At 45.5% G+C, this 20,106-nt stretch overlaps 2 protein-coding genes across 2 annotated transcripts; both read left to right on the forward strand.

The window, feature by feature from the left end:
* Window positions 1-577: 577 nt before the first annotated feature.
* LOC113589669 (amine sulfotransferase-like) lies at window positions 578-6,440 on the forward strand. Its single transcript, XM_027029433.2, has 6 exons — window positions 578-743; window positions 2,175-2,377; window positions 2,565-2,691; window positions 4,232-4,326; window positions 4,785-4,965; window positions 6,313-6,440. The coding sequence occupies exons 1-6, from the start codon at window positions 578-580 to the stop codon at window positions 6,438-6,440; spliced, it is 900 nt and encodes a 299-aa protein (XP_026885234.2).
* A 3,396-nt stretch (window positions 6,441-9,836) lies between these two features.
* On the forward strand, window positions 9,837-20,083 carry man2b1 (mannosidase, alpha, class 2B, member 1). The gene is made up of 23 exons (XM_027029428.2): window positions 9,837-9,934; window positions 10,155-10,257; window positions 11,065-11,238; window positions 11,420-11,613; window positions 11,959-12,091; window positions 12,475-12,620; window positions 13,298-13,497; window positions 13,621-13,741; window positions 14,166-14,244; window positions 14,328-14,437; window positions 14,531-14,638; window positions 14,732-14,848; window positions 14,989-15,171; window positions 15,351-15,448; window positions 15,643-15,760; window positions 15,883-16,001; window positions 17,456-17,557; window positions 18,131-18,218; window positions 18,324-18,404; window positions 18,558-18,779; window positions 18,989-19,138; window positions 19,232-19,334; window positions 19,438-20,083. The coding sequence occupies exons 1-23, from the start codon at window positions 9,842-9,844 to the stop codon at window positions 19,545-19,547; spliced, it is 2,952 nt and encodes a 983-aa protein (XP_026885229.2). The 5' UTR covers window positions 9,837-9,841; the 3' UTR covers window positions 19,548-20,083.
* Window positions 20,084-20,106: the final 23 nt, after the last annotated feature.

A 20,106-nucleotide genomic window follows, 5' to 3' on the forward strand; every position in this document is an offset into this window, starting at 1 on the left:
CTTAGTGAAAACTTTAATTTGTTACAAACCGTACGCTGATGTTTGATTCAGTGCAGTCCGGGCGTCTTAAACTTAAACTTACGTTGTAACAAAGTAGAGTGTGTTTCATGTTACACTGTCATGGTTATATAACTACAGATTTTAAGTGTTGTGTAGTCTGATTATGTTTTGAGCGTAAAATTCAAACTTGTTGGTGGAAGCAGTTTGTCCGGCTTGACCTATAAATGTTATTCTAATGTTGCCGAGCGGCTTACGCAACGAGGTGCGATTCTGTTTAGACACACTAAGTACGTTTGTGTTTGCGTTTCTCTGCCCATATGTTGCCTGTGGGCAATTAATTTTGCCCCATGAACCAGGCCTTTATGCTAACATTCGAAAAGATAAATAAAAGATAAGATTCGTTTGCAAGATCGAAGGTCTCCTCTGCAACCAGTACTAAACTCGACGATATGAAGCCCGACAACCAATAGGATGAACGTGGGAACGAATACAGGTCTAAATGCGAACCTTTAAATGGATTCCGCGCTACTGCACCATCCGCTAAGACCTGCTGCACCCCAGCATCTGACCCAAAGCGATGGCTCAGGAGGAGTACAAGCAACTCGGTGACAAATTCTTTACTTACAGGAGAATGGTCTTCCCTATAGACGACGGATATGACATGAGTACAGCGTATTTCGATAGTTTAGAGGAGTTTGAAATAAGGGATGATGATGTGTTTGTGGTTACATTCCCTAAATCTGGTGAGTGAGATATTTTTTCAGAGTCGGAGCTTTACCTTACAAAATGTTCGGATTGATAACACACTGATTTTTTAATGCATTTGAAGGATCGTCTGGCTGGTTAGCCACAAACCTCTAGCAATACTTATCAATACTTATATATATGATATTTATATTTATATTAATAACTAATACGTATACACAATAGTGTTCACATTAGGGGAGGTACAACACTTTTTGAATCAATATTCAATATTCAATATTCAATGCTCAATATTTTAAGGCATCTGACCAAGATTAATAATTATGGATGCAGGCAAATATCTGTATCTATAAAATATCTGTACCCAAAAAATATTTGTGAAAACAGGTTGTATCAAACATGCCAAATGTATTTTTAACCAGAAATGACGCTGCTATGGGAATATGAGAAGATCACCAAAAGCATATTTCGCTGGAATTTATTTAACTATGTAAAAAAATAAAATAAAAATTTTAAATACGTGTTACATTTTTGCCCCCGCGCGCGTTAAGTTTGAGCGAGTGAGTTTTGGGTGGGCGAAAAGTACGAAAAGTTCAAAAGGTCATAGGTTGTTTGGACTAAAATTTGTAGAATTTAATTGCAGATTTAAAGGATCAGTAAGTCATTTTTTCCAATGATTCCTCTTCATGTTATAAAACATCCATTTTACTGACACCTGTTACCCTGAATGTTGCAGAGAATCTATATGTGAGGGGGACTCACTGTATGGAACATTAACTGGTTCATTAAAGTGATTTTATTCTTTGTGTCAAGTGAGCTTTAAACAAAAAAAAAGAAAATTATAAGTAATCACTTAGATACTGTTGGCTACTTTCTGATGGTAAAAATGGCCTATTACTCAAATCAATTTTAAGACTGTCAAAGTGGTAAAGAAACTGGACTCTACCAGTTCAGAATTCAAACAAGACTAAATATCAGCAAATTTGTAACTTTTCATTCAGGAGCAATTACAATACAGTACATTATTTCTGATTATATATTTGCAGTCTTGACCTGGCTATATGGGCCTAATTCTAATGATGATAGTTTTACTTTTAAAATGTAAGTAAATGAAAAATTTAAAATATTAAATTAAAAGAGAATGACTGTATAATGGAATGAAAATACGCTTCCAGAGGAATGGAGGACACACACACACACACACACACACACACACACACACACAGAGTAACCAAGTGATAATGTGTGTCTGCATATTTGTTGTGTGTATATGAGTTTCCAGTGTGTGTGTGTGTGTGTGTGTGTGTGTGTGTGTGTGTGTGTGAGCCTGACAACATTATTCCAAAGGCTGTAATTGCAAAATTTCCCTCTTCCCTTCTTTTCCCAATGTGCAACTCTCTCTATAACTGTCTTTCCTCCTCTCTGTCTCCCTGTAACTAACTCTCTCACCTGGTTTCCCCTGGTCTTAGGAACAGTATGGACCCAACGGATCATGACCCTGCTGTACGAGCAGGATTTCCCAGAGTTGAAGGAGACGGTGACATATGACCGGATGCCATGGCTGGAGTTCCGAGCAAAGGGGACGGACTATAACAGCCGACCGTCTCCCAGACTCTTCTGTTCCCACCTGCACCAACATCTAATACCACGAGGCCTTCAGAGTAAAGGCAAGGTGAGTTACTGCACTCAGAAACACACATGCACTCATTTTCACAGTTCTACTGATACACACACAGGGACCCACAAACACACAAACAGAAACACACTCACACACACTGAGATACCCAAATCTACACAGAGAACTGAAATGACCTTTGTAAACTTTCCTAGCCACTAATGCTGGATATCTTCAAATCCAGATCATCTACATCACCAGGAATCCCAAAGACATCATGGTGTCCTATTTCCACTTCAGTCAGTTCATGAAGAAGCTGGAGTGTGCTGAGACTTACAGTGACTTGCTGGACAAGTTCTTCACTGGATGGAGTCAGTCATAGTAAACCCCGAATCTTGCTTTGCTCCACAGACTGAGTGTGGCCCTGTATTCTGGTGTCACCAAAAAGCTACATGAACTAGATAAATCAGCATCTTCAAAACTTCATTTTTTATACCAAGAACAGTCTTCAAAGCAGACAGTTGCCGATTCTGCCTTTTGGTTCTGTTATGCCAGTAAAAATAGTACAAATACATCATGAGCATTACTTAAAGTAGGACTTTAATGCCACACTGAGGCTGTTTTATGCAATTCACAACCAGCCAGAAGTCACTGGCTATGTTCAGTTCTTTCTTTTCTTTTTGAGACATTTCAGAAGAAATTTAGAATTATATTTTAAATGAACCTGCCTTATTGAAGCCAGCTCAGGCTGAATACACAATTTTTAAAGAGGTTTTGAAACCACACATTTAGGCATATTTCAAATATTAATAAGATTTAGTTTTCAATAGCCTATTGGATAAGCCATTAGGCTAAAAGGCACATAGCACAAACATGATCAAGTGGTTAGGAAGATTCAGTAAAGCATAGCTAAATGTAATAAAGAGAGGTGAAATGCTTCATTGATTAATTACCAGGTAGCTAGTTTCACCTGACATTTTAATAAGGTAACTGTTGTTACCAACAAGCTAGACACAAGCTCAAAAATATAATACCCATGAGAGGTATAAAAAGTTTCATTAGGTAAAACTCAGAATCAGATCAATAACAAGGACACAGAGCATTGTTATTGCAAAGTATCAATCAGACATAGTTCCCCTGATATAGGCATACATAGACATGGACAGACATACACACACATATCCATGTGTGTAGGTTTGGGGAAAATGTGTAAAAAAGTGAAACTCTTATGGAACATTCATTTTAATCTTAAATAAATAACCTAATGCAGCACTGTATGTTCAGATGGGACTTAGGTGGCCTTCTAGTCTTAGCAAACATGAAAACATACTCAGTGGACCACAGATATTTCAGCCAAGTTATATAACTTAGCACACTAGATAACGAACATGCAGCACTCCAAGGTGTCACGCATATAGTGAAGTTTGGAACAATAAAACACATGTAAGTAGCTTGGGGAACAGATAACTTTATATCATGCTAACGTAAGTATGTATGTGAGTGAGTGCGTTACAATCCAGGAACATGAAAATGAAGGGCCAGGAACCTAATAAGGACATGCACTTTTTCTGCAGTGCAAATAACAACAAAGGGCTGATATTTGACCTTATCCACTATTCAGATTTCTGTTCCTGAAATTTGTGCAAATCGGCGCATATTTAATCAGATAATGCTTCATTTGCATATTTAAACATAACATTTCAGAAAAAAATAAATGGCTTAATGCTAGTAATCAGCTGGGGAAGCTTTGCAGTGATCTTGATTAGTTCAAAGTTTTTTCAATGAGCAGTTTTCCGTGAAATTACCTGAACTTCGCCACAAGACTACTGATCTGGGATCAGTTTTAGTGATGAATCTCAGTATGGGAGAAACTGGTTGTATATCAGCATTCACTGTGTGTCTTCTGTGTAGTGGTCGGTGGCTGCTGGTTTGACCATATCAGAGGATGGTACACCAACAAGGACAAATATAACATTCTGTTTCTCAGCTATGAAGAAATGATCAAGGTGAGAGTCATTTTTCTGAGATTAAACCACTCAGACAAAACTAAGATGAATTTAATAAAGAATGGGCTTGTAAAATTCATATTAATAATACATTTTATATATTCTGTGATTGATTTACCACAGTATCGTCATCTTTCTGAATGTATTATTGTCTCATGTTAATCTACCTGAAATTATATTCAATTATAAAATATATACGACTTAGCCAAACAGGTTCAGTCAATTAATCAATTGTGTAATAACCGTATATCAGTGTCACAGTACAAATTCACACACACACACACACACACACATACACACACACACACACACACACACACACACACACACACACACACACACACACACATTTATTTGTTTGTTTGTTTGTTTGTTTATTATTGTAGCATACTGGTTTATTGGTGGCTCACTGCATGATCACATCCCTAATACACACTAATAGTGCTGTTGTGTCTCAGGACCTGAGAGCTGCAGTTGTGCGTATCTGCAACTTTGTGGGGAAGAATCTCTCTGACGCTGCCATTGACAGTGTGGTGGGAAAAGCCAGCTTCAACTACATGAAGAAAGACCCCGTGGCCAACTATGAGTTCCTGCCAGAGGACATTAAAGCCCCTGGAAAGGGGAACTTCCTCCGCAAAGGTCAGACAGACTTCCTTAGAGCGTTCCTCCAATAGGTGGTGCTAGTGAGCAGCTGTAGTTCAGAGAGAGTGTGTCCACTGAAGGTGATCAGTGTTATTACTGAATTTTTAAAAAAAATTTTGGTTGTTGTTGTTCTTTTCAACCAATATTTCACTGAGTTTATTTCCATAACATTGCTGTTAATCAGGACTCCGTTTAGAGATCAGTGCTTAAATACATAGACAAGCCTCAAAAGACAAGAAACAAATCAAATTTGAATCCATTTCCTTATTTACCAATAATATCTTAAAATAGTAATGTACTCTTTAGGCTCTACATGGAATTTCAGTTACTGATTTTGTTTACTCACCAGTATAACCTTTTTTTTAATTTTTTACCATAGATTAAGTTTTTACACATACTGAGCCAGATTCATGAAGCTTTAATGGGAACCGCGCTATGGCACACAAAATGTCTGACATGGTATTTAATTATTTTTCTTACAGTTACTGTAGTGATAATTAGTGCACTGATGTCAGCTTACCACTGGTAGCGCAACGTGTGCCCAAGGTGAAAGCCAATCAAAACTAACATGTAAATTGGACCATACATATTAAAGACCAATGCCAAGAGACAGATGGCTGACTAACATCAGGCATGAGACCAGCGGTATGCTGAAAATTGCCATTTAAATCAAAATGTAATGTATTTTTAGCCTAACTTTCACAAAGACAGGAGCTGCAGGCCTGTGCTGAATTCAGTTCTTCGTCTCCATCATGATAGAGTAGCAAAAGAGTGTCTCCTCAGTCAGCATCTGTTTACGGTCTCTTTAAAGGTTTGTGGCATTCTGAGATCCTGCTCATCTTCTTCTTCATGTAGGACAATCCTAAACTTGTTTTAGGAAAAGTTTGCCATCATGCTCTCTCCAAGCAGACCAAAAAGCACCTTATATTTGCACCGTAAATAGGTGCGGGTGCAGAATTTTGTTGATGATCTACACGTAAGACCAAACGTTGTTAGAGAAAAGATCATCCAAGACACATCGACGTCTTACTGGGAAACTGACCGTCGGGCAGGTTCCAGCGGTATATTCATGAAGCACTGCTCTGTTATGATTCGCTAAGGTCATATGTACATGAAAATAAAATACAGTAACACCACGCATCACAACGGTGAAAGGCGCAGGTAATCCACGTTTATGGATGGCGAAATGTGTTAGCGTGGAGCTATTTGCTGTTATCATCGCATTATATTTGGAGATGTATCATGAATTTGGCCCACTGTATTTTCTAATAATAACATTTTAGAGAGTAAAGCACATCACCAGTATTTGAATGGCGGCTGTTGTGTTATGATTTGGGGTTGCAGGTACAGTGGGAGACTGGAAGAACTATCTGACAGTGGCTCAGAACGAACGCTTCACCCGGGTTTTCCAAGAGAAGATGAAAGACCTGCCACTGGACTTTGTGTGGGACATTACTGAGCTACATGGCTGAGAAGTCATTAATGCTCTGTTCATTTCCACAGAAGATACACACACACACACACACACACACCCTATACAACTTTTATAATCCTTTTCTCACAACACTGATTTCAGCTTGTGGTTTGATGTTGCATGACGAAGTGCCCCCGGCTCCCATAACCCTCCCTGAGTGAGAGGTGGAGAGGAAATCCAATTTTCGCTGAAACGTAAACGCAACGTTAACACACGGTCATGCTTGACTTTTGTCAACGAAAATTCACTTCGAAATCATGTTCATATCAATGGAATATGCCGCAAAGAGCGAATGCACGCTGCAGGGCTCCTGAGCTGACACATATCGCAAGCAGTACACCCGTGACAACATGCTTGTCTTGATTGTGCAAGTGGTTCGATAATAAAGTGCAAATAGTAAAGGTGATAAAAGCGTAACCTTGTCATGTTCCTCTCTCCAAAGTCTGTAACCACTTCTCTTTATTATAGCTGTAAGGGTGTGATAAAGAGTACTGAAAGTTTGAGCTGATTGGTTTAAAAATGCATACTTATAATTCACTTGAAAAACAACCCAGCTAAAGCAAAAGCGTTCTCTGCATCTGGGCTGAGTAAGACTGCACTGTTTGGTTGGGTTTTAATATTTGGAGGATGTGATACCTAATGTTATCTTGTCCATGACAGACACCAATAAATCTTTTCTGGTCTGGCTGTATTAGACCTGGTATGTTTTTATGTCACCGAGGCATATAGTTTGTAGTCTATATTTAAGACTGAAGTCAGTCATTAAGAGTTACACAACTCTCTAAACACATGGAAAAACTTTGTAGCTCATTGTAATAACACAATTTTCGAAATCATAGTATGTTTGCTTTTTTGCTGGGTCAATGTATTGTCGTTCCTAGAGCTTCCTAAGTTCAAGACTGTGCACTCAGAACACACTAAATACAAATAAAGATGCAGACTCTGGAATTAATTGAAGGGAAGAGCTGGTCCCGTCTTTATTCTGAGCTCAGTGAGGCGCTGTCTTGCGAATGTCTAACAGTCTCAGGTGGGCACCCCTTTATACATTTTCTTCAAAGACCCTTACATAACCATTTTTATTTTTTCATAAAAATGTGTCCAGGTTCCACTATTGTTCTCCAAATTATACATTATTCAGTGTATGCAAATTGATATTCAATACTTACACCAACTGGTTCTTGGTACCATTATGTTCAACCTAAAGTACTTCTATTTTTATAAAAGGCGATCCTATTCTATATTACCGGATGCCCATATTGGTTGTTCCGGGGATGTCCATATTGTTTCTTCCGGTGCTAGGTGGGAATGTCGCACCCTTGAACCCAGGCTCCCCCCTCGACTCAGGGCCCTAGAGGCTTGCCAAAGAGGCCTCGTAAGGATTTACACTGAAGCCTAGAGAGGCCTTTCCTGCATGAAACCAGTTTATTCTGGACCATCCCTATTTTTCTGCTTACAATATTATTTTATTACCTCATTATCTTGGAAGTTTTCTTGTTATGTTGCAAGGTAACAGTTTTGTTGTTGTTGTTATTGTTATTGGTACATTGCAAGGAAGCTCCAATCTGAAATAAAGTTGAAGCTTTAATGTAACACAGCAAAAATTATTTGGAAAAGGGGCCAAGAAAGGAGCTGAAATATGCTGCATACATCTGGCATCGTGTCTGGGGTGAGACTCTAATTTTCTGTGGGGTGTTTATTTTTCATTCATTTTGCTCAAGGTTCTTTGCACATCGATAATTTGGCATTTAAAAAAGAGTCATAGCTAACAAAGAAAGATTTGAGGCTGGAGCCTAATATTCCAGGTCATGCCCTGGAATAATCTATAATCCCGATTCCAATCAAATGTAAATAATGATATCCTAGGAAACCATGAAATTACATTATGTTAGTTAGCTGTGTCCACATCGGGTTGAGCATGTCATTAGATTACAACAGTAGCCAGAAAGACGATATAAGACAGAGACTGTGTGACTGTTACAATGCAGACTCACAGATGTGCTGAGAATTCACATGCAGGTTAAAAAGAAAACAAGACAATAGGCAGAGATTTTCCAGGGGAAAAAAATACAAAAAAAAAAAGCGTTAGATAACAACGCAAAAAGTCCACAAACCAGAGAACCAAAATAGCCAGGGCAAAGGTACGAAGGGATATTGATGGAATGTTCAATACCAAGACAGCAAAGCTCCCATGCATTGCCACATGACTAACAACGTCTACAAGACGGACAGACGTCATTCACAAACGTGTCGTACATTTAGGTGGATCCAGACTTAACACCAGTCCATCACAAGGTTTTGTTTTATTGTATCAAGATTATTGTGTGCATGAATTACTCCTTTTACTTTCATGGCCTAATCTATTATATCACTGCCACAACTAGTTTACTGATCGTTTTATAGGGTCTCACAGATTTGCCTTTGACTCTCTCTGTGTGCTGCTCTTTGGAGTGAAGAACAACAAGAATAAGCCTCAGCAGGTCAAAGGGAACTGAGGTGTGAAGTCACTGTAATGCCCAACTGAAATAAAAAACAAAACAAAACACCATTTTCAAACTGAAATCTGACCAAATGCTGCACTTGGCTCTAGTTTTAAGCCATCTACGCTCATGTTCTGGCTGAATATGTCTCCAAACATGAACATAAGCATATAATTAAGAAATTATATTATTCTATTCAGAAAATTTGTATACCCATTTTTCCTTCCATAGACATTATTGTCTGCAGGTAAACTCCCTTTGCTCATTACTGTTTTTCTCTACTGCTAAGACTGCACCATTTTCTCAAAACATATATATTCACACAGTTCTGTGACAGAAACATGCCAAAACCAAATTGTCTAGCATCTAAATCAGACTTTGTCCTCAGATGGAACCCACTGCCATTAAACAGACAACAGACTGTCATTCAACGCAGGCGGGATCAAGTCCAAACACAATTATAAAAGAGGAATAATGTGTTTTTGGAACAACCTCGATACAAGGTGAGCTTTTTAACATTAGGCAACTGCAGGTACAAAAAAAGGTTACAGCATTTAACTGTAACATACATCACCCCTTGGTTGATAAAACAGTACTGTAAATAAAGCACCCTGAGTTAAAGACCAGAGACAGATGTACTGTGTTGTAACCAACACATCTACTTAAAGTAGAAAACTGCACTTTATTTTGGTGTCTGGACATGTAATAAGGAAAGCACCTCCTGGTAGGTCTTATTCACCCCTGCAAGCATTTCAGTGTCCATCAGCTACAATCGTAGTTCTGAGCAATGTCATACTGTTGGGGATGCTTTGCTGAAATGCTCATTTTCGGTGTTGCGGGTGCGAGCGCAGGCAAACTCCCGCGCGCGCGTTCACGCGCGGTACAAAAGTTGGGCGTCGCGCGTCGTCCTCGCTTTGCAAAGATGGCGGTGCGCGCGGTGTTGTGCGTGCTCCTCGGTCTGCACTGCTCCGTCTTCTGCTCGCCCGTTCCGCGGGTTTCGGTGTGCGGCTACGAGGTGAGTGGGGCCTGAGTGTGTACGTGTGTAAAAGTGCGCTTTGTGTGTAAAAGCTCGGAAGCTGAAGCGCTGACCATTGCTGGACAAGCGCAATGAAACGTAACGCTTTACTTTCACTTCGTCCATTATAGGCTGTTATGATGAGCTCTGTCGTCTTGTTCATATCTGAGTTGCGTTTGCACGCCAATGCGTTTTCTGCGCTTTTGCGCTCTTTGCACAGTCATGTCCGGCGACGAAACCCAAGATGCTAAATGTTCATCTGGTCCCTCACACACACGACGATGTTGGCTGGCTGAAAACTGTGGACCAGTACTACTACGGAGGTCTGGAAACCGTCCAGCTTTTGTCGCAGACTCTATAACATTTACATTTACGCCGTTTAGCCGATGCTTTTATCAGTGGCAACTTTGGCACTGGTGGGGCATGAACCAGCAACCTTGTGATTACAAGTCTACCAATGCCTTTAAACAACCAAATAACGACTGTCAGAGAGAGAAGATCTCAGACTGCAGCCTGTTTTTTTTTTGTATACTGCTGAATTCGCTGTTGATTACTTCCTGAACATAGCGAGTGCATACAACACACAGACTGTTCATGTGAACCTAACAGGTTTCAGAACGTTTCTCAGCACGATTCTCCTGTTATTAGGCGTTGTGGATGAATGTTCTGAGTCTTTTATTCTCTCACTGTAATGTAGGCATTGCATTATCCTATTAGATCAATGGCCTGTTAGATCTGACCACATCGAAGGGGAGCTGTACCATCGTATATGTAACAGAGGTTTCTGTTTACTATGTGTAGGACACAGTCACTTTAAAAAGTTAATGAGTTGAGGGATGACGGCTACGTTGTCTAGCATGTGATGTATATTATATACAGGTGTGGGTGAAGATTAACTTGTCTCACTGCTTGCTTGACAGAAGGTTTTATTTGCCAGTGTGAGAGCTTAATGATTTTCCACAATACATGCTGTGCGTGAGACGATAAACTGCTCAATGTTGAATAAAAGCATCTGGTTTGATGTAGATATGCTGGTATAAGTCATGAGACGTTGTGCTCGAGATTTTAGCCAAGTGTAGCTCAGTGACGGAGTGCACTGAGACTAACTATCACGCGCATTACTGCTGCAGGCCGTAATGATATCCAACACGCGGGGGTGCAGTACATCCTGGACTCTGTGGTGGCAGCGTTGCAGAAGGATCCGGCACGCAGGTTCATCTACGTGGAGACAGCGTTCTTCTACCGCTGGTGGAAGCAGCAGAACCCGAGCACGCGACGCGTCGTCACCCAGCTGGTGGAGCAGGGTGAGTGTCAAACCCGGGAGTCCCGGGAGGTCGCCAGGGGTCAGGAGGTCACGGGGGTGGAAGACGGCTGCGTCAGACGCAACAGAGCGCAGTGACTCATCACAACTGTTCCTTAATCTTAACATCTGTTTGTTTTTCTTTGTTGTGCCACGCCCACCCACCCCCCACCCCCAAATCGCAGGGCGCCTGGAGTTCATCAACGGCGGCTGGTGCATGAGCGACGAGGCCACTACCCACTATAGCGCCGTGATCGACCAGATGACTCTGGGCCTGCGATTCCTCAACGACACCTTTGGCGAGTGTGGCCGGCCGCGCGTGGCCTGGCACATCGACCCGTTTGGCCACGCCCGCGAGCACGCCTCCTTGTTTGCCCAGGTGAACCTCAGCGGACCGTTCCCTGCACGGCCCGCCGTGACGCTCAACGTCTCCATATAATTGCTAAAGCAGTGGAATGACTCGGAAATGTTGTATAGCTCCGATGTACTGAGATACGGCATCTTGAACTCGGCTGTTCTTTCAGTAGGTATTTTTGCAATGGCTTGGCGTAAAACTACATGTTCTGTGTGTCTGGAGGTCACCCATGACAACTCATCATTCTGGAATTTAAAGTCTTCGTTCCTGTAAAAATACAATAGTAATGGCATATGGAAGTTCTTTCTGTGGTGTTGGGTGTTTTAGCGTGTGTTTGGAGTCTTGACAGGTGGTGTTGTGTGCTTTTAGATGGGCTTTGATGGGTTCTTCTTCGGCCGGTTGGACTACCAGGACAAGGCACGGAGGATGAAGGCAAGAGAGATGGAGATGGTGTGGAGGGCCAGTCAGAGTCTTAAGCCCCCTGCTGCTGACCTTTTTACAGGTACACACACGCGCACTGACCTTTTGATATTTCACTCTGTGAATAAATACTGCTTTGGGTTTGTTCCATTCAATCAGTCAGTGGCTCTGGTTAACATTTCTGACATCGTCATTGCTCAATACAAGGCAACAAACTGCAGCCTTGGCATATCCCAGCTCCCTTGTTTGTTTTTTGGAAGCTGGGGTCAGAGTGCAGGGTCAGCCACCCTGTGGCAACACGGCCAAGCCAGGAATCAATCCCACAATCTTCCAGTAGGCTACCCAATGAGCTGCACAATTTTTCCATGGCTTTTTCATTACTGTGAGTGTGTGTGCGCGCTCTGTATTGGAGTAGTTTTGAATATCCCCGTTAGCGCCCCCGTGTGGTTGTTCTGTGGTGTGCAGGTGTGCTCCCCAATGGCTACAACCCCCCGCCGGGATTCTGCTGGGACCAGTCCTGCTCTGACGCCCCGGTCCAGGATGACCCCGACCTCGATGACTACAACGTGGACATGCTAGTCGCTACGTTTCTAAACATCGCCAGTGCACAGGTTAGAGTTTTCTGCAGGCTTCTGTTTTCCACTCATTCGCTCGCTCTCAAACGCGCGCGCACACACACACACACACACACACAGAATAATATATACAGCTCCAGGAAAAAAAATGAGACCACTACAAAATGATCAGTTGACCTTGTTCTTATGAACCATAGTTTTTGAAATTTTCAAGATGGAAGCAACCTGACGCTCACTGTATCTCTCTGCCCGTAAACCTTCAATTGAACCCTTTCTTTTCCTCATTAAGAACCTTTTTCTTTTCAACTCTGGCATGGTCTGGAGCTGTATTTTGACTACACTTACTTTTTAGGTCCTAGCACTGCTTTTCCCAACCAGCTGATGCTATAACAGGAGAATAGTGATGACACCAGCAGTGGTTTTTTATACTGATGCTCGTTAGAACAGGATTTTGTTAAGGTGATCACCTATTCAGCATCTCATTACAATGAGGTGTGTCTGTCAGGGAATTCAACATGTAATTGTAAACAAATACTTGAAGGGAATGGCTGCTGTACACGTGGAGATGCTGACTTAAGAAAAAATCGGAGTGGTCTCTTTTCTTTTTTCCGGAGCTGTATGTATATATTGCTACGCTTACACAGATTTTTCGAATTTGATAACTCCTCTTGGAAGTCCATTAAAGCGCTTTACTTTGTGGTTTATGACCCCAGGCTCAAGTGTACAAGACCAACCACATCGTCATGACCATGGGCTCCGATTTCCAGTACGAGAACGCTAATCTTTGGTATAAGAACATGGACAAGCTCATCCGCTACGTTAACGCACAGCAGGCCAATGGCAGCGTCGTGAACGTGCTCTATTCTACCCCCTCCTGTTACCTGCAGGAACTACACCTGGCCAACCTCACCTGGTGAGCGTCTGCCGCGTGTGCTGCTGTGTCCTATGTGGACATGATGCGGCATGATTCGTTACACAGCTTATTAAAAAATAATGTGTTATTTGGACAAAAAAAAGGTTTTTTTTTCTCTCTCAGGCCTTTAAAAACAGATGACTTCTTCCCGTATGCTGACGATGCCCATGATTTCTGGACGGGCTACTTCACCAGCCGCCCAGCGCTGAAGCGCTACGAGAGGCTGAGTAACAGCTTACTGCAGGTACTGCGCGCACGCGCACACACACGCGCGCACACAGCCCCACGTATACCCCCACACCCTCTAACACAACACACACATCTCTGACACTGCCCACAGCCACACACACGACATGCTGTACGCAGGCCCACAGCACCCGACGCATGGCACACCGCACACTCACACCTAGCCAGTACTGGCTCAGTTAGGTGGCATAGACCATTTACCGTCCAACCCTCAGTGCCCAACACGGCTCCCGCTCCCGCACACACCTCTGATAGCTTCCAGTGACTCTATCGACACGGCTCACGCGGCTTCGTCACACCAAGCTTTGTTTGGACGGTTTGTGACGGTCTCCAAAACGACCAGTCTACCCTGTAGCTTTGTTGCACACAAACTCGCAATCCTGCTTCTGTTTCCAGATCAGTTCTTCTGTCTCTCTTCTCAGACCTGTAACCAGCTGGAGGTGCTGGGTGGAGCCAAGTCCAGGAGTGGCCCGTTTGGAGAAGGGCACAGCGACACCATGAGTAAGTTTTGTACTCGGACCCCCGTCACTGATCCAGCCTCCGCATTGGCTGCGGCGTGATTGACATGCTGTTTGACCACTCAGAGAGAGCAATGGCGGTGGCGCAACATCACGATGCAGTTTCTGGCACCGAGAGGCAGCACGTTGCCTACGACTACGCCAAGAGGCTGGCGACAGGCTGGGCCCACTGCCAGGTACCGCGGCTGTGTGGGCCGGCTTACGGGAGCGACCGTCAGCGCTGCTAGCTGGTGTGCTCACACCACTCTCCCATTGCCCACTCTCCTCAGGTGCTGGTCCGTAACTCTCTGGCTGTGCTCAGCGGTTCGGACGTCCCGCGGGTTTTCTGCGAGAACCTCAACATCAGTGTGTGTCCCCTCACTGAGGGCAGCAAGAAGGTACCCCACACGCACTCCTCATGGGATAAACATGTAAACTGAGGCCTTAAATTAAGCACCGACGTTAATGATCTTTGTCTGTCTCTTTCCCAGTTCTCTATGAACGTGTATAACCCCCTGGCTCGTGTGGTTACGTGGTCTGTTCGCCTGCCTGTCAACGGCACTTCATACAGCGTTACGGACTCGAATGGGAAAGAGATGGACAGTCAGGTTAGTGTGTGTGTGTGTGTGTGTGTGTGTGTGTGTGTGTGTGTGTGTGGTTTAGCACTCTGTCATTCACGAGCAGTAATGTACTATTAAAATATTTATTTGGAAATTACCTCTCTCTCTTCTCCTCATCCCCCCCTCAGGTGATACCTGTATCTAAGGCAACCCAAGACCTGCGCAGGGACAGGGGCTATGCTAAGTATGAGCTGGTGTTCGAGGTGCAGGCTCCGCCCATGGGCTACACCACCTACTCCGTCACCCTGCTGAAGGCTCATCCTGCCCGCGCCCCCACCACACCCAAAGCCCCCGCCTCCATGCAGAACAAGGTCAGAGCCAGCTCCCATGCAGAGGGCCCAGTAACCACCCCACAGCACAAAATAGTCCAGGGGTGGAGTGGCTTACGCAACACCCGCTGAGTGGGGGTGTGGGGCCAGGACTACAGGAAGTCTGAACGTGTCGCATGGAGACACCCGGCCTGAGGCTGTGTGTGCTCTCTCTGTTTTAGTACCTGAAGGTGACCTTCGACCCTGCCACGGGCCTTCTGAGTGGACTGACCAACCTGGAAACACAGCAGAGCATCCAGCTCACCCAAAACTTCTACTGGTGCGTTTTTTGGTGGATTTGCTTGCATGCGCACGCACACACACACACACACACACACACACACACACACACACACACACACACAGACACAGTGTTTTAGCCAGTTCCACTGATCATTCCGGCAGCCAGCCTGTGTATTTTGTGTGTGTAGTGGAGGGTTCTTCATTTATTGCAAAGTGCCCTTTGTGTGGAAGGTACAACGCCAGCGGTGGTGACGCAGAGAGCAGGCAGGCATCAGGGGCATACATCTTCAGACCGAACTCCTCCACTCCCATCTCCATCAACCAGAACCCCAACATCTCCACTCTGCAGGTACGGATAACGCGCAGGAGCACTAGTGTGATGCTCAACTGTGTTTACATTCTGTCATAGCATACACACAAAGTAAATTGTGTGTAGTACATTTGAAAAACGTGTGTGTGTGTGTGTGTCAGAACTCTGTGGTGCAGGAGGTAAGGCAGCAGTTCAGTCCATGGGTGTCTCAAGTGGTGCGTCTGTACAATGGCAGCAGAGAGTTGGAATTGGAGTGGACTGTTGGACCTGTACCTGTAGCGTGAGTACACACACACACACACACACACACACTGTGGATTTCATTTATTTACTTATTTTTGTCCCTTTTACACTTAATTATACATGAATATTTATACATGCACATGGAGTATATTACTATATATGTGGCATTGTTCTGACACTTTACTGTTCAGTGTTATTTGGGTTATGGAGGTTTCTGGGTGGAAGACTTTAGTGTAAGGGTCTGGGGATGGGCGTTAATGCCGGGGTTTAGTGCGTCGGGATGGGCGTTAATGCCGGGGTTTAGTGCGCGGGGATGGGCGTTAATGCCGGGGTTTAGCACGCGGGGATGGGCGTTAATGCCGGGGTTTAGTGCGCGGGGATGGGCGCTAATGCCGGGGGTTTAGCGCGCGGGGATGGGCGCTAATGCCGGGGTTTAGTGCGCGGGGATGGGCGTTAATGCCAGGGGTTTAGTGCGCGGGGATGGGCGTTAATGCCGGGGTTTAGCGTGCGGGGATGGGCGTTAATGCCGGGGGTTTAGCGCGCGGGGATGGGCGCTAATGCCGGGGTTTAGCGCGCGGGGATGGGCGCTAATGCCGGGGTTTAGGGCGCGGGGATGGGCGTTAATGCCGGGGTTTAGCGCGCGGGGATGGGCGTTAATGCCGGGGTTTAGCGCGCGGGGATGGGCGTTAATGCCGGGGTTTAGCGCGCGGGGATGGGCGTTAATGCCGGGGTTTAGCGCGCGGGGATGGGCGTTAATGCCGGGGTTTAGCGTGCGGGGATGGGCGTTAATGCCGGGGTTTAGCGCGCGGGGATGGGCGTTAATGCCAGGGTTTAGTGCGCGGGGATGGGCGTTAATGCCAGGGGTTTAGTGCGCGGGGATGGGCGTTAATGCCAGGGGTTTAGTGCGCGGGGATGGGCGTTAATGCCGGGGTTTAGTGCGCGGGGATGGGCGTTAATGCCGGGGTTTAGGGCGCGGGGATGGGCGTTAATGCCGGGGTTTTAGCGCGCGGGGATGGGCGTTAATGCCGGGGTTTAGTGCGCGGGGATGGGCGTTAATGCCGGGGTTTAGGGCGCGGGGATGGGCGTTAATGCCGGGGTTTTAGCGCGCGGGGATGGGCGTTAATGCCGGGGTTTTAGCGCGCGGGGATGGGCGTTAATGCTGGGGTTTAGCGCGCGGGGATGGGCGCTAATGCCAGGGTTTAGCGCGCGGGGATGGGCGTTAATGCCGGGGTTTAGTGCGTCGGGATGGGCGTTAATGCCGGGGTTTAGCGTGCGGGGATGGGCGTTAATGCCGGAGTTTTAGCGCGTGGGGATGGGCGTTAATGCCGGGGTTTAGCGCGCGGGGATGGGCGCTAATGCCGGGGTTTAGCGCGCGGGGATGGGGGTTAATGCCGGGGTTTAGCGCGCGGGGATGGGCGCTAATGCCGGGGTTTAGTGTGCGGGGCTGAGGGCTGGGTGGTCATTCTGGTTTCTGCACTGCATCTCCTGCAGTGACGGTTTGGGGAAGGAGGTCATCACGCGACTGGACAGCAACATCAGCTCAGCTGGATACTTCTACACCGACTCCAACGGCAGGGAGGTCATGGAGAGACGGTGAGGAGACGGTGGGAGGGAGGAGGGAGACGGGAATGATGAGCAGTGAGGTCTGCTCTGCCCACTCACCTGAGCGCTCCACATTTAGGATCCCAGACTCCTAAAACACGGCTGTAATCGCAGTCATAGCCTTGACACGGTACTGAAATCCTACTCGTACTCAAGTTGCCGTGGTGAAGATTACCACAGCGGTAGGTTGGATTCACCTGTGTCCAAGGTGAAAGCCAATCAAAAGTGACATGTAAATGAGGCCACGCATATTAACAGCCTCCACCAGGTGACGGATGACTAACCCTAGCCGTAAGACCAGGACACGTACCGTAGGACAGGTTCACGTGGTGTCTTTAGCAGAGCGCCGTTCTATTATTAACTGCCAATGTGGTATGCAAATGAGCACAAAATGCGGTAGCACCAAATATCACAAAAGTGGTTAAATACGGGTTTCCATATTTATGAATGAGGAAAGGTATTACCATGGCGCAGTTTGTTGTTAACATCACATTAAGTCTGGTCACATTATATTTTATTAATTTGGTCGATTTGCATTTACAGCTGTCTATTTTGTCCAATCAGGAAAGATTACCGGCCCACCTGGGACTTGAAACAAACCGAGCCGATTGCGGGGAACTATTATCCAATCAACTCTCGTGCTTTCATAAAGGTTTGTAGCTCATGACCAATCAAAGCAGCCTTCGAATGAAACTGCTTTAAAGAGGAAGCATGGTTCCTCTGTCCACCTCACGTCTGAGCATGTGTTTGGCGTTAGGATGGGAGGAATCAGATGACGGTGGTGACGGACAGGTCACAGGGCGTCAGCAGCATCTATAACGGGTCACTGGAGATCATGGTGAGAGACCCTGTTATCAGCATGTGGGGCTTAAACACACACAGCACAGCAGAGTCAGGATTCAGAATGGATGCTTATCCATGCCACAGTGAGAGGTTTTCTCCAGCCGTGGAGCTGAAGTGATGCTTGTTTTTCACTCCCACCCCCCCTCAGCTACACAGGCGTCTGTTGCATGACGACGTGCGCGGGGTCGAGGAGCCTCTCTCCGAACCGGGCGAATTCGCCGATGGCCTCGTGGTCCGCGGGCGTCTGCTGGTGATGCTCACTCCGCCAGAGACTGCCGCCGACATGCACAGACCCCTCGCCCAGGGCATGGTGCTACAACCAATGCTGTCCTTCCAGGAGGGGGCGCTACCTCGCAACGCCAAGCTGGAGGTGAGCAAGTGCAGAGAGAGAGAGTGTGGATGGAAATGTCTTTAAAGGGCGCCTGAATAAATGCTAACGTTCGTAATGGTGGATGGAAACTAATCATGAATGGAGGCCACTGCTGGCAGCGTTCAGATGCAGCGTAGACCTGCCGATGGCCGGCGCTTGGCCGTTATTGGCTGGGGAGATTTCCGGAGGGTTCATCACGTCTCTCTCAGTTTTCAGGCCTGCAGGCTGCGCTGCCCCCTGCTGTTCACCTGCTGACAGTGTCTCAATGGAGCAATGACTCTGTCCTGCTCAGACTGGAGCACCAGTATGAGAGTTCAGAGAGCAAAACCTACTCGCTGCCGGTTACAGTGAACCTGCAGGTAACGTGCACACAAATTGCAAATGGGCGTGTGTGATTTGTTATTCATCTGTCCAGTTTATCCAACTATGACCTCTGCTGTTTGATCTTGCAGAAGTTGTTTTCCACCTTGGAGATAGTGGGGGTGTCGGAGATGAGTCTGGGAGCGAATCAGTGGAAGGAGGATATGAAGCGGCTGCAGTGGAAGCCCAGCACGGGTACAAACACACACGCCGCCAGACAGACCGCTGCTTTCCACAGACCGTGTACGTTTTGTATTTTAAATGTTTTTTTTTGGGGGGGGGGGGGGCTGTCTTCCAGGTGATGATATGAAACCAGTGGGAGGTGGCCTGGGAGACCCCACCCCCTGGGAAATCACTCTGCAGCCAATGGAGATTCGCACCTTCCTGCTGCGTGTGCAGCGTAGATAGCCAATCACTGTTCGCAAACTCGGCAACAGCCAGTGATGCAGCTGTACTGACCAAGCAGCAGGGGGGCAGGATGTGTTCATCATGGAATTGAGCTCATGACCTACTGGCTCAATCATGGACACTATACATTTTGCTTCTATAGAAACAGGAAGCTTTGTTTGCACATCAATGTTGTTTATACTTAATTCCACTTAATGTAATTTCTTCATTTATCAGCTGGACCCAATTTTCCCTTTGGGGTTTCAGGCCAAGGTGTCCTATGAAGAGGGGGGGGGGGGGAATAAATAAATAAACAAACAAACAGTGGGGTGTTTGTGTTGCTAATGCAACATCAGTCCTCCCCGGGGTCACTGTAGGACGTGACTAGGGCCATGTTTATGCCGACTGGTCTCAACTCTGAGTGAGATTGTGCAGATATATTTTGGTATGTGTTAGTATTTTGCCTTTGTTTGTTTATGAACAAGCAAGTGACTTTTTTTTTAAATTATCAAATGGCTTTACAAAAATGAGCAGCTCATTAAACACTTCTTGTGCTCTTTGCTGTGCATTTTTGTCCCAC

Source organism: Electrophorus electricus, chromosome 21 (assembly GCF_013358815.1).
Source record: "Electrophorus electricus isolate fEleEle1 chromosome 21, fEleEle1.pri, whole genome shotgun sequence".
NCBI classification, from domain to species: Eukaryota; Metazoa; Chordata; class Actinopteri; order Gymnotiformes; family Gymnotidae; genus Electrophorus; species Electrophorus electricus.